The 13,067-nt window shown below is 43.5% G+C and overlaps 1 protein-coding gene across 1 annotated transcript in view; it reads right to left on the minus strand.

Annotated features, from left to right (window-relative positions):
* The window catches only part of SEMA3B (semaphorin 3B), a 51,895-nt gene that overhangs the window by 15,254 nt on the left and 23,574 nt on the right, over window positions 1-13,067 (minus strand). The window contains exons 3-4 of the mRNA XM_063291983.1: window positions 7,731-7,888; window positions 6,499-6,561 (exon numbers count right to left, since the gene is read on the minus strand). Of these exons, the coding sequence (XP_063148053.1) occupies window positions 6,499-6,561; window positions 7,731-7,888 (221 nt within the window). The remainder of the gene's footprint in view (window positions 1-6,498; window positions 6,562-7,730; window positions 7,889-13,067) is intronic.

A 13,067-nucleotide genomic window follows, 5' to 3' on the forward strand; every position in this document is an offset into this window, starting at 1 on the left:
CTGACTAGAGAGGGCTGCTGAAAGAGAAGGAAGGAGATAAGCTGGAAGCTGGGAGGGAGTGGTCCAGTAACAGGAAAGTTTGCGGAAAATGGAGATCATTTCTCCAACCTCCCTTGCAAATGTTTCTTTCAGATGCATCTTCACTACTGCCAGAGCAGCTTGCAGAGCTGACGAAACTGGGAATGGAGAAAAAAGAGGCCAGAGCAAGACGTGAAACACAGTTTGCTGGCCACTAAGACTGGCATTAGCTGTCTCAGTGCATTCCTTACTTATGGACACCCTCCCCTGACATTGCTGGAATGCCAGCACATGTGGGAGTCTTTCTTCACCTTCATTTACACCAAATGAGAAGGGGATGGTGGTGCTGTGATGCCCATAGCTCATTGGGATGACCGCACATCTTGCTGCCTGTTTCTCCCAGCAGGGGCCGCTGTAGAGAGCAGCAGTTCTACAGCATGAACTTGATGCAACACCCAAGAGAGTCAAACAGATTTGGGGATCGGCAGGGGGAGATTTTGTGCCTATCACCAGCAGGCACAGAGAACCTTGCTTGACTGTCACATGGTCTTCCTCCTGCAGAGCAGGGCTCCCCAGCAGCCCTTCCCCTCCAGGCCCTCTCAGGAGGTAAACATCTGTCTGAATTAGTGTTGAGCAGGATTTACTTGTTAGAAAGTGGCAGATTATTTAAATGTCTGGAATAACTCAGGCAGAAAGGCAGTCCCTCCTTGAGGAATGGGCCATAATGGGGAGTTTATGGTGGGGAAAGGTTATGGTGGGGAAAGGAGAAGATAGCCAGGGCCTCATACAGCACCACCAGGCACTCAGGAACATGCCTTACAGAAGTGCTTCTCAACTTTGACAACTTTAAGATATGTGGACTTCAATTCCCAGAATTCCCCAGCCAGCCATACTGGCTGGGGAATTCTGGGAGTTGCAGTCCACATAGCTTACAGTTGCCAAAGTTGAGAAACACTGCCTTACATAATGGTTTCCCAGTAGTCTTGAGAGCTAATAGAGAATAAGCCTATTGAAGCCACCAAAGCAAAGAAGTGCTGAAGAGGGCTGGATGGAACAGGCCAGAAGGAGCCACTTCACACGCAGCCATCAGTCAGTTGCAAAGCAAACAAGTGCAATGGCAAGAACTTGCGAGCAAAGACGGAGGGAAGTGGGGGGCGGGGAGAAGAAGAGTTCCCACAATGTCAACATAATGCTCAGGGAAGGAGGGCATCAAAGTGGGGGCCGAGTTCGTGCTAAAGCTCAGTAGTTCAGCTTTTGAAACAGACAAGCCTTAAAACCAGAAAAAAATGTATTAAGAGGATGCGTATAAACAGGATATGTTTACGACAGAATTTCATTTTCTTTTCTTTCTTTTTTTGCCTTTTCCAGTATTTCCCATCTGACTTCAGTACTTTGTCTTTCTCTCTCTTTCACACATAATTGCCTCCTGATAGCCATCAATAATCTGAATAAAAAATGTTCCTCCTCCCGTCCCTATGTCTGTTCTGCAAGATTATAAGGACTGCCTGCCATAAAAGAAATAATCAGAAACTATTATCAGGCTATATAAATATGCTAAATAAATAAAAAGGGATCACTGGTAAAAGAGGGCATCTGCACTGAGTTATTCTATAAAGGACAGTAAGCTCCCATAACATAGAGAGGTAGAACAGTGTCCAGGAAGGAGAAAGGTTGTATTATTTAAATCCAGACTAATCCTAGGAAAGTTTCTGCAGCTCATCATGCTACTATTAGTAATTGATTAGATGAAGAATAGCTGCAACTCTGGACATTCTATTGGCCAACATTATATTTGATACTGGAGGAAACATTTTTGTGCAATGATCATTGCTAGAAGTAGAGAAACTAACATATCTATATCTATCATCTATCATCTATCTCTATATCATCTTTGGGCGTCTGTGTGTGTGCCTTTGAGTCAGCGTTGACTCCTGGCAACTGCCTGGACAAATTCTTGCAGTTATCTTGGCAAGGATTTTCAGAAGTGGTTTGCCATGGCCTGCTTCCTAGGGCTGAGAGAGGCACTGGCCCAAGGTCACCCAGCTGGCTTCGTGCCTAAGGTGGGACTAGAGCTCATGGTCTCCTGATTTCTAGCCTGGTGCCTTAACCACTACACCAAACTGGCTCTCATCTACATCCACACCTACACTTACACCTACATCATCTACATCTACATCTAAATCAGCTCCAGCAACTTAAAAAAAAAACAAAAGAAGGAGAAGGAGAAGGAGAAACCTCTAGGAAAGGGAAAAGAATTCCACTTTCAGTTTCATGGAAGGATTTGACTTCAGCTTCATCTAAACCTATGATAATTGGGACCACCCAATTCTTCTTCATTCATTCTTCTTCCCTTCTATAGAATCCTAATAACCTGCAGTTGTAATCTCAGTCCAAAGCCCCTATATGTCATTTTGCACTTATGTTTTTCTGTAGGCAAGATGTCCCCTTCTGGAAAAATCCTGAGGCTTCTCTCTGAGCCTTCTCTCTGAGTTTAAAGTTACTGACACTGAAACTCATGAGCCAGCAGCCAAGGGGAACTAAAATCCAAGAACAAAAACTATGCTCAATGGACAGAAAACGGTTGGCCTCCCGTGCCTAGCTGCTGGTAATAGGCAAGGGAAATGAGTCAGATGCAACGCTGACAGATCATTGCATTAGGCACAGGCCAGATGTTCCGGTCTTGCTGTCTCATCAGCTCTCTCAAAGGCTGGACATGTGCCAGTGAACTTCTCAGGAACTTTCCTCCTGGCCATATTACACCACCTGATAAATGTGGCAAATGGTCCTCAAGGCAAACAGCAGGTAGAACAGGGCTGGGAAGCATAGTTTCTTTATGCCATGCAAAATGAGTTGGGTCAATTTGGAGGTTAAATCCAGGCTGTGGTCCAGGCTGTAGGTAGAATATGTGCTCTGCAGGTAAACAGGCAGGTGCAGTTCTCCAGCTGCAGCTCTCCAGAGTTTGACTTCCTCAGCCATTTGTTGAGCAAACTGGGCCAATGTTCTGATATAAGCTGGCCATAACTGGGTGCACCAACTCCCACATAAACCGCATAGCATTAACTAACCTGCAGGCATATGCATGTTTTACTCAAGAGCAAGGCCATGGCTGTTCTGGATCACATTGTCTCTCCCACTGCAAAATACACCCCAGTATGTCAGGTCTGCTAGTTCTCATCTCCACAGTCCTCCTTACTTTCATTGAATGCTTCTGGACCTCTTTAATTGAAGCTAGTTGCTTAGTTGTAATTTATTTCCCTCTCTTAATTGATACTGATGTTCAAACTGAGAGCCATGGTCAGATCTCGCAGCTAACACTTTGGTAATGCTTAACCTAGTCTGTGATGTTAGCTTGTAGCACTGAATCCAAGCAAACTTCAATCATAAAGAAAGCTAAGCTTCAAAGAGATCAGGTCTTTTCTCCATCCCATTCAGGATTGTTTCAGAACTTAAATAAATCTGTACTCAGGGAAATAGCACTCATATTCCATAGTTAAAGATACTGAAGATTGGGAATTTTGCTCTATCCAGTTATCATTCTGCTTCTGAATCATCCCCATAACAAAATGGAGTGGCTGTGTGAGTTACTTCCATTCTAGACAGATGCTGTCATGACAGAATGGAGGTGATCTGCTGCTTTGCTCTCAGCACAGAACTGGGCTACTGTTTTTAATGGAGAGAAAACCAATTTGGTGGGATCTTCCCCTTTATAAATCTGATGTTTTAATACAGAACCATTATTAATTAGGAGGCACACTCCTATGAACGGGATCAAGCATTTTTGCTTTGTCAAAAATGGCACGGCTGTCAAAACTTAAGTGTACTAATTAATTACAACAAGGGACTTGGTAGGAATCTCTCTCATTCTCTCTCTCTCTCTCTCTCTGACACACACACACACAAGAGATGGGTCTCAACCATTTGACCCACCTACTGCAAAGCAGATTTTGAGTAAACAGGTCTGAGGTTGTCACATCCTGTCATCACTTTTGAGTAGCCCAAGAAGACAAACAACCCCTTGTCCTTTTGCAATGATGGGCCAAACAGACTGGTTATGGAAAGCTGTTGACGGGGTGGGGGTGTGGGGAGAGATCCAGCATAGAAGGAAGCACCTCTCCTCCACCAACAGCCATCCCATTCTTCTGGCCTCCTTGCAATCTAGTGGGCTCAGTGGAGCAGAAGAGCTTGTCTCTCCAGCAGGATTTGTAGAGCTCCTCTCTGGAATGAAACCTGTAGAAGATGAGTGCCTCATGGCTGCCCTAAATTTTCTGCTCTGCCAAGGGAGGAGCAGAAAGAGATGTTCCTGCACAATCGGACTTCTCTGTTAGGTTTTGGAGTGACGCCATGGCAAACCATTTCAGTTTTAAGCAGGAATAATGTGACCTGGGACAACTCTTGTGCTGGCCCTGTGTCCAGCTGTCCTCCACTCTAACCTCCTCCTTGATGGGATGTTGTTTCTAGGCCTGTTTCCTTGATGCAAAATAAAAGCTGTAACCCAATGGTAGAGCACTGCTTGTCTCACAGGCAAAAAGTCCTAGATTTAGTCCCACTGGGAAGGATTGGAAAAGCCTGTCTGAAACTCTGGAGACCTGTTGTCAATGTCTGTACTATAAGTGGACCACTTTCCTTCTTTGTTTTGTTCACAATAAGACCACTGCCTTTATACAACACACTAAATCCTAAATATGGGTTAGCAAAATACAACTGCTCAGGTCACATAACACGACATACCCAAACAAATAAACCACATTATGACGTAACAGGATGTCCTGCTTCCTACAGCATGCTAAGATATGGCTGACTTTCCATAATATGTTGAACTACAAAGTACCAAGCCTTTTTAATCTTGGCTAAGTGTATTATGAGAACCCAACAACTGTATTTTTGATGCTTCACACATTTCTCTGGAGCCAATCTTGCTTGATCTTGCTGTTGCTCAACATGCAAATAATTAACTATGCCAATGAAGTTATCGTGACCACATCACAGTTGCTTGCACTTGGCCAAAGGGCCAACACACAGCAGCAGGTCATACCAAAGTATTCAAACAGAGAAACTGTCCCAGCACTTCAATGGAAGCTAAGGAAGAGCACTGAGGAAAAGTTGGTCTTTCTTCTTCAGCAGCCATCCTAGGAATTAGGGAAGTCAACTGTGTGAGAACACGAACCATGTATTTCTCATACCATACCCATCAGCTCTATGGATTGAAGCAGTTCACTTGATAGCACATGCAGATCCCAACATTACAAGCACCTGAACATATCCAAAATCTTGGTCTTGAAGCCTTTAGGTCCTACATCTCTCTTACTCATGCCCTTATTACCACATGTTTAGATTGTTGTAATACGATTTACACAAGACTGTCTTTAAAGATGACAAAAAGGCTGCATTTGGTAAAAACAGAGCAGCCATGATGTTAGTGTGTGAGAGTAAGTGAGTGTAACATCTATTCTCTGGTTGGTGCACTGGTTATCAATAGGCTTCCAAGTCCAATTCAAGATGCTGTTTTTGACCCAAACACCCCTAAATGGCTTGACTCCATGGTGCCTCAGGGACAGTCTGCTCCTGTAGATTCAGCCCAGCCCATGTGGGCCCAGAGGTAATCCTTCTCTGTAATGATCCCCATTCTATGTAGCACCTTGCTCATGATGGTAGATCTGATATCCTCTCTACTGATCTTCCATAAGGAGGTAAAATTATTATTTTTTAAGGATCTGAACCTAATTTAGAGAAACCCCCATCTCACTTAGCTTCTTTTTCTAAGCTTGACCTCATGCTGCTCCTCTTTTGGACAACCTGTATGAGTTATAACAAGGGTGCTTGAGCCCCTTCTTGCTGAGCCTGACACTTATCAAAGCAAAAATCTGAAGGTGTCCTGGTTCATCTCCGCTCCTGCCAAAATGGTGGGAATCTTTCTCTTATCTCCTGGAAGGTCAGGATGGGTCAAAGCAAAAGAAGAATCTCTAAGTGCACCAACCAGTTCCTCTACAGTGACCCCCTCCACCCTCACAGGGCCTCACAGGGCTAGGACACAATGCCACTGGTTGACAGACTTGGAAGGGAGAAAACATTTTTATAGGTAAGCAAATTCACTTTTGTAAGATGCTCAACTTAACAACAGTAAAAGGTCTTGGGTAAATCAGGACCCTCCAAGCTCAAGTTAAATTCTCTCAGAACATTAGAGCCCAATAATAGAACTGTGGCTCTCAGTTTGTTCACTCTGAAAGCATCTGATTTGTATAACATCTCCTAGTGTTCCTTAGCCCCTTCGCTTTATGCCTTGGATGCTTGTTTGGTTGTAAGACTTTATTTACGGTCAAAGACCAGATAAGAGAAAAATACAAATTCCAAAAAGAAGATGATGCAAAGAAGTACAAATAATAAAACATTAAAGTAAAATAAAGCAGCAATAAAATAAGATCCAAATAAATAGGAAAAAAATATGGCTTGGTTAATATATTCCCCCCCCCCATGGTCACTTACATTGATATCTTTGCCTGCCCAGTTGCATTCCTCCCTCCATTCCACAGGTGCGGGCCAATAAATCTGTGAGAGCAAAGATGGGGCAAATTAATAGCAAAACCAACCAATGCCACTCCGAGGGGGGTGGTCTTCTAGTCCAGTCGTTCATCACAAAGTTGCCAAATACTATTAAAGCCCTGGTACTAAAGTTATTCATTGGAATGCTGCTGGTTTCCCTTAGTCCTGATCCACAATTTCCTTGCTGCTTAAGTCCTAGTGCTATTCAGGAAAGAAGGTAGAACACTGCAAAACTTGTGATGGTCTTTGCAAAGTTGGAATCACTGTGAATGCTTTGTGTAGTGTAGCTCACCCAAATTAATTTTATTGAATATGGCATTTATCCATTAAATTATCCACAGACTGTCCTTCAGCCATCAACCCCTTGTGAAAAAAACAAAGTGCTTGACAATAATCAGGATTAAAGACACCGCAAAAAGAATCCTACAAAAAGCAATAACAGCCTCAGTCCTTATTTTAAAAAATAAACAGCCAAAGTGCAGAAACTGAGCAGCAAAAGAACTAAGCTCTCTAAGAAGAGAGTCCCCAAACTGATGTGCTGCCACAGAAAACCAGTGCTTCAGGAGCAAGGGGCCAAAGAAGGCTGTATTGTGTCCTCAGAGCATTTCTCCTGCTGGGCTGGAATGCAGTTGCCATCGATGGTCCAGTCAAGAGGGTATCGGCGAACTCCCCCCCCCATCCTATTTCATTAAGGGAAGGGAACTTTCTTAGAGACACTTTCTGAGGCTCCTTGTCCTGATGAGGAGAATGTCTCTTTCCCCATGGAAGGGGAGCTGCAATACTTTCCAGACCAGAGCAGGGCTTTGGAGAACAAACATTTAAAAACACTGTTGTTATTTATTCTTAGTAAAATATTTATATCCTACCAAATTGATAGACCCTAGTGGATTACAGCATTTAGTCAACCTTGGGTAATCTCCGAACAGATAGTGGGACCTGATTTATATACAGTAAACCAGGCCAAACATCCTCCCACTGACTTTTGTGGGATAGTCATTCCTTCCCCCCACCAAAAGGGGGGAAAGGAATATTTGGGTTAGAGTAGCCACAACCTTGTGTCTTTCCAAGGCAACACAGCCATTGGCTGTGTTGATGGGGATGGCAGAGCTGTAATCTAACATCCTTGGAGGAGCCATGTTGAGGTGCAGCTACGTTGCAGCACATAGGCTTGTTACCTTCCTGTCATGCTTGCTAATGTTGTCCAGGCTCAAGGATGCCAAATAGTTTCCTCCCCCCACAAAAAGTCGGCCCCTCTCTTCGTCCAGGAGCAGTGCATCATAGCAACAAGAGCGTTCCAACTCATAGGTGCGCAGTCCATGTCGCATCTGCAGGTCTGGAGAGAAAATAGAAGTTGGCCTGTTACGCAACTACAGAAATATACAACTCCATTTATGTTCTGCAAGCCAGATCAAAGAGAATCAGATGAAGCCAACCAAGTGTAGTGCAAGCCAAATAAATGAAAAGAACAAAAATATTGACGGTTTAATGCTTTTTCTTTACAGCTATTGTATACCTTGTATGCAGGGAACAGAGAACTATACTTGTTAAAATAAATAAAAGCTGCAAAGAGCTAAAGGTGACCAGTTCCATATGTGCATTCCGAGAGTCCTTCTGGTGAATAATTTTGTATAAATGCTTCTGCTAACCATGTTCATGACCTATGAAGAATGTGGGAGTGCCATTCTGCTGCTTGGCCATTGGTTCCATGGGGAACAGTAAGAGATTATTAATTCAAAGATGAAAACAGATTTAAGAAGATGACTGGATAGCTATACTGTGATGTGTCCGTATCAAAATGAAATTATGGCTGCAAAAAACTTGCATACAAATAGACTGATTGAACAGAACTAAGAGATTTCTTTTCCCAGATAAGCCTGTACAGATGAAATTTTAAAATTATGTTTTACTGTATATGCTGAAGGGGGGGGGGACTTTTTACAATTTCACATCTGTCACATCCTAAGTAAGACTTTTATACACAAGAGACACACACATACACCTTATTACACAACCAAATTATTAAAATTAAGTCAGTTAATTTAATAATAGGAAAGATGCAAAATTGAACATATAAACTAGTGTATGCAGACTACATTTTGAAAAAATCCTCCAATCAGGACTTCTGTGGTGAAATGTTTCTTCAAATGTAGAAAGAAAGGTAAGTTCTTCTGACTACTGTAATAACTGATGGAGAATTGAGTTCCTTGTAACATAATGTTTTATTTATTTATTCATTTATTTGAAATCATCAGCGCATGCACTATCCATTTCCGTAGCCCTATTACCTTTTAAACCATTGGTATATAATTCAAAAGTGCATGAATATCTGCAAAAAACAATGAGTCTTTCAAAACCCCAAAAATGAAATAATTATGACACAAAACTGCATCAAATTAACCAATTTTGTATTTTGAGCATCACATCTCCAACCATTTCTTCTGAAAATATGCACTGGTATCCAACAGACATGAGTTTTGTTGAATTAGTCATAATTTAAAATCTATGGAACTGTGACACAGATTCCCATATGGTTTTCTGTTGACATTCATGTATTAGATGCTCAAATTCCTTATTCTATGCCTCCCTATACTATTGAACAATTAATTTAATATATTGTAATGACTGCTTATTATTACTAATTATGGGGGGCCACAGTGGCTCAGTGGTTAAGACACTGAGTCAGAGGACCATTAAAGTCGGCAGCTCGACAGTTTGAAACCCGAGAGCGCAAGCAGCATGATGGAGTGAGCTCCCATCAACTTGTCCCAGCTCCTGCTAACCTAGCAGTTTGAAAGCATGCAAATGCAAGTAGATAAATAGGTACCACTTCGGTGGGAAAATAACAGGGACATGAAAGGAGCCCCTGTGGGCATCCCCTAGGCAACAGTGATGTCACTGGCAAATATTGTTGTAAGCCGCCCAGAGTCACTCGCTGAGATGGGCAGCTATAGAAATCAAATAAATAAATAAATCCTTTCAACACAGAAGTGCCTTAGTAGGTGCTTCTGACATGAAAAAAAAACTACTAATTATGATTTTATTATGTAAAGTGCATTCTAAATTCTCTAGTACTAGAAGGAATTCCAACACATGGCTGATGGCCCATCTCTAGGATGTTCTAACTAAGGATAGTACATTCAGAATTTTCAACAATTGTATTTCTGCTACAACTTCTCTAATATAAAAAACTATCATCTGATCCTGTTAATTAACCTATGGCATACAATCATCCAATACTTCCAGTAAGAGGATTGGCCTGCTATTTGCACTTTTGGATTCCCCCATAATGTTAATTTAGCAGGATCGTTAGGATCAAATTGGACTTGGTGTGCTATTTAACACCATGTCTTCCTAGAAGCTAACACAAGGAGAAATCCATATTTTCTGAATAACAATCTCCAATTAATAAGAAATGTAACTATGTTGATACACACACACACACACACACACACGAGAGAGAGAGGCAGAGAGAGGCAGAGAGACACAGAGAGAATTTTAATAAGTCAGTTACAGCCTATGGCCACCCTCAAGACTGTCCAGACAGACCAGTTAATGGTCCCCCAAAACATCAGTTTCAGACCAGTTAATATTGTATGAAAAAGTCTCAAAAACCATCAATTAATTATATTAATTTTGGTACGGAAGATGCACGTCTGTCAATAAAGATGTAACCCTAATCTTAATCTTATCCCTAAATCTAATTTATCAACTTAAACAGGAGTGCTGCATTTTATGTACTCCTTACCTGCAGGGGACAAACTGTGAATCTCCCCTCTGTCCAACTATACAAGCTAAAGTTTCCAAACACAAACCAAACAGTAAAGCAGACAGTCTATCTCTCTCTGCTAAGAATCCCTTTAGTCCTCACTAATATTTTTGGAAATAAATAATGCATTTTCAGAGTTCCAGACAAAAAAGAAAAACAAGTGAAAGAATTACAAATAGCTACTGCCAATACATTTTATCAAAAGGCTTCTCTGCATCCATGTCTCTACAGACAAACGTTAGGTGCCCTTGGTCAAGTCAGTGCCATGATCTGGCCTCTGAGCCCTATGCACTCCTCTGTTTTTTATTCACACTACTCATGTCTTGGATCATCATTAAATCCCTGGAAATTCCTGTCACTTTGCTGCATTCAACACAGCAATCATAAGTGTATAAAAGGAAAGGTCTCATGACCTGGACTGGCAAAGGCCCTTGGACTGCAAAGGTGTTAGGAAGATAGCCTTTAAGCCCCTCTTCTCTCTGACAAACACAAATGGGTTACCTGTTCCACCTATTTGTAGGGAGTTCTGCACATTTAAAATTGCCTGTTGCTTACTAGCCAGGAAACTGTCTTTATTGAGAAAGAAGCAAGCACACCAGCTTATTTTCTCTACCTAACAGCCCCAACAAACATTGTCTCCTACTGGATGGCAGAAAATGGCCCTTTTTTTGCACTGAGCACTGCCTTGGGGCTCCAAGGGGTGTGTGTGCTGAGAAATGCAAGTAGTGGCATGTCTGAATCTAAGATTCATCTCACGTGCAGAACCCAGCAGTTTGTGATCAATCTGCTCCAGCTTAGAGCCATTCAAGCCACTGGCAGAGAGCTGACTGTGGGGGAAACTGCTATTATAATCTGATTGCCCCATCCTAAATCCAATTTCTGTCTGTATCAAATCCCATCCTAACACCCCTCTTTTCAGCCCCCTCTTTGACTGGTCCCACCAACTTTAATAGGTTACCAGTCTCAACCAGCGTGACATTAATCTCCCAGCCCAACAGGCATCTGCTCAGAGAAAGGGCTCTTTCTTTACATCCAGAGCCTAATCTGCTTTCAGCAGCAGGAACAAATAAGCCATTGTGAGGAAGTGAAAGAAAGTGACTGGCAGGGGAGTAGTCCACCCGCTAATGAGCTGTTGCTGATGTCAGTTGCAAGGGCTGACAGAGAAGTCACAGCCAGATTGGCTGCACCAACTTATTTATTTAATTAAATTTATATCCTGCCTTTTTTTCCAGGAGCAAAAGGCTGCATACACATTTTTCCTTCCAACAACCCCATGTATTTGGTTAAACTGAGATTGGCCCAAAGCCACCCAGCAGCTTGCCATGACTGAGGGTTCACTTGAATCTTGGCCGCCCCAGCCCCAGCCCCAGCCCCAGCCCCAGCCCCAGCCCCAGCCCCAGCCCCAGCCCCAGCCCCAGCCCCAGCCCCAGCCCCAGCCCCAGCCCCAGCCCCAGCCCCAGACCTTAATCACAACTCTAGTACTGATTATGGTCTCCAATCCTTTAGGGGCAGTGAACACATTTGGTGCAGTAAGTTGAGAGATGTCACAGATGCCATCATAGTACAGTGATCATATTCACAATGTGGCTGTTGTGCTGAATTTCACAGATAGTTTTAAAGGGGTGATGGAAAGAAGGTGATTTAGAGTCTGAATCACAGAATACAGATTCTTTTAAAGCCTGCCTTCCTTCTTTCTCTTTCTCCCAACACTCACAGTCATATCCCAGGAGTCATCGGGGCATGTAGATCCAAATAAAGTATCCATGGGTGCTAGGTTGCCTGCCCTTGGCACAGATAAACAAGAACTGTCAGGTTGGGCTTCTCCATCATTTCATCTTTCTTTCCATGTACCTCCTGCCCTTTTCAGGCTGCAGTCTCCACTTCTGGCTAATCTACAGATAGAAGAGTTTCATGTTTAGCTTCAGTGAACTGCATCATCTAACCTGGATCTGGTCTTTCTTGTCCCCTTCTGCAGTTTTGTCAAGGAGGAGGAGGAGGAGGAGGAGGAGGAGGAGAAGGAGGAGATCCTTTTATGAAGGGGGCTGGTGGAGAGTTCTGTCCCATACATGTGTCACCTCGGTGGTGCATTTCTATGCTGGTCAGAGAGGAAGAGGCTTTCTGTCCTTTGCAGCTAGTGCAGAAATTCAATAGACTGGCAGAAAAGTCTAAGAGGCTGTGGAAGGTCTCTCCTCCCTGTTTCCTAGTTTAAACTAGATCCCTTGAGGTTAAAACTGGACTAAAACTTCAAAGAAAAGCAACTCCAAGGACGTGCTTTTCGGCTATCCTGGAGACAGGGAAAGATGTTATTCCCAAAGCTGCTGGCCCCACAGCACCTTGGGAATGAGGCTGTTAGAGGCACTGTCCTCACGCAGGTGGCAGCTTGCTTTTTGTGGGGAGTTAGGGGCAGTGTGGGGGGAGGATCTTCTTCTTTGCTGCCTGCCCCCACTGAGCCAAGTGGGAATCCTTCACCTTTGCCTCCCCTGCTCCCCTCGCCTTTGCTGTCCCTTCGCCCATGTCCACCCCTGTTGGAGAACATGACAACTGCCCCCAAGAGAGCAGCCCCTGCTGGTTGTTGCCTTGGGGGGACCCGCACTTGGCCCAGTGTGGCAGTGACTGCTGCTGGCCTGAGGCCAAGGTCCTTGCCTTCTGGGGGTTGGGGAAGGGCAGGGGAGGCGAAAGGAGCAGGGAACACAGAGACCTGTCTGGGGGCAGGGTCGGGGGAGAGAGAGGGGCAGGCGAGCAGGAG

This window comes from Candoia aspera, chromosome 2 (genome assembly GCF_035149785.1).
Source record: "Candoia aspera isolate rCanAsp1 chromosome 2, rCanAsp1.hap2, whole genome shotgun sequence".
Lineage (NCBI taxonomy): Eukaryota > Metazoa > Chordata > Lepidosauria > Squamata > Boidae > Candoia > Candoia aspera.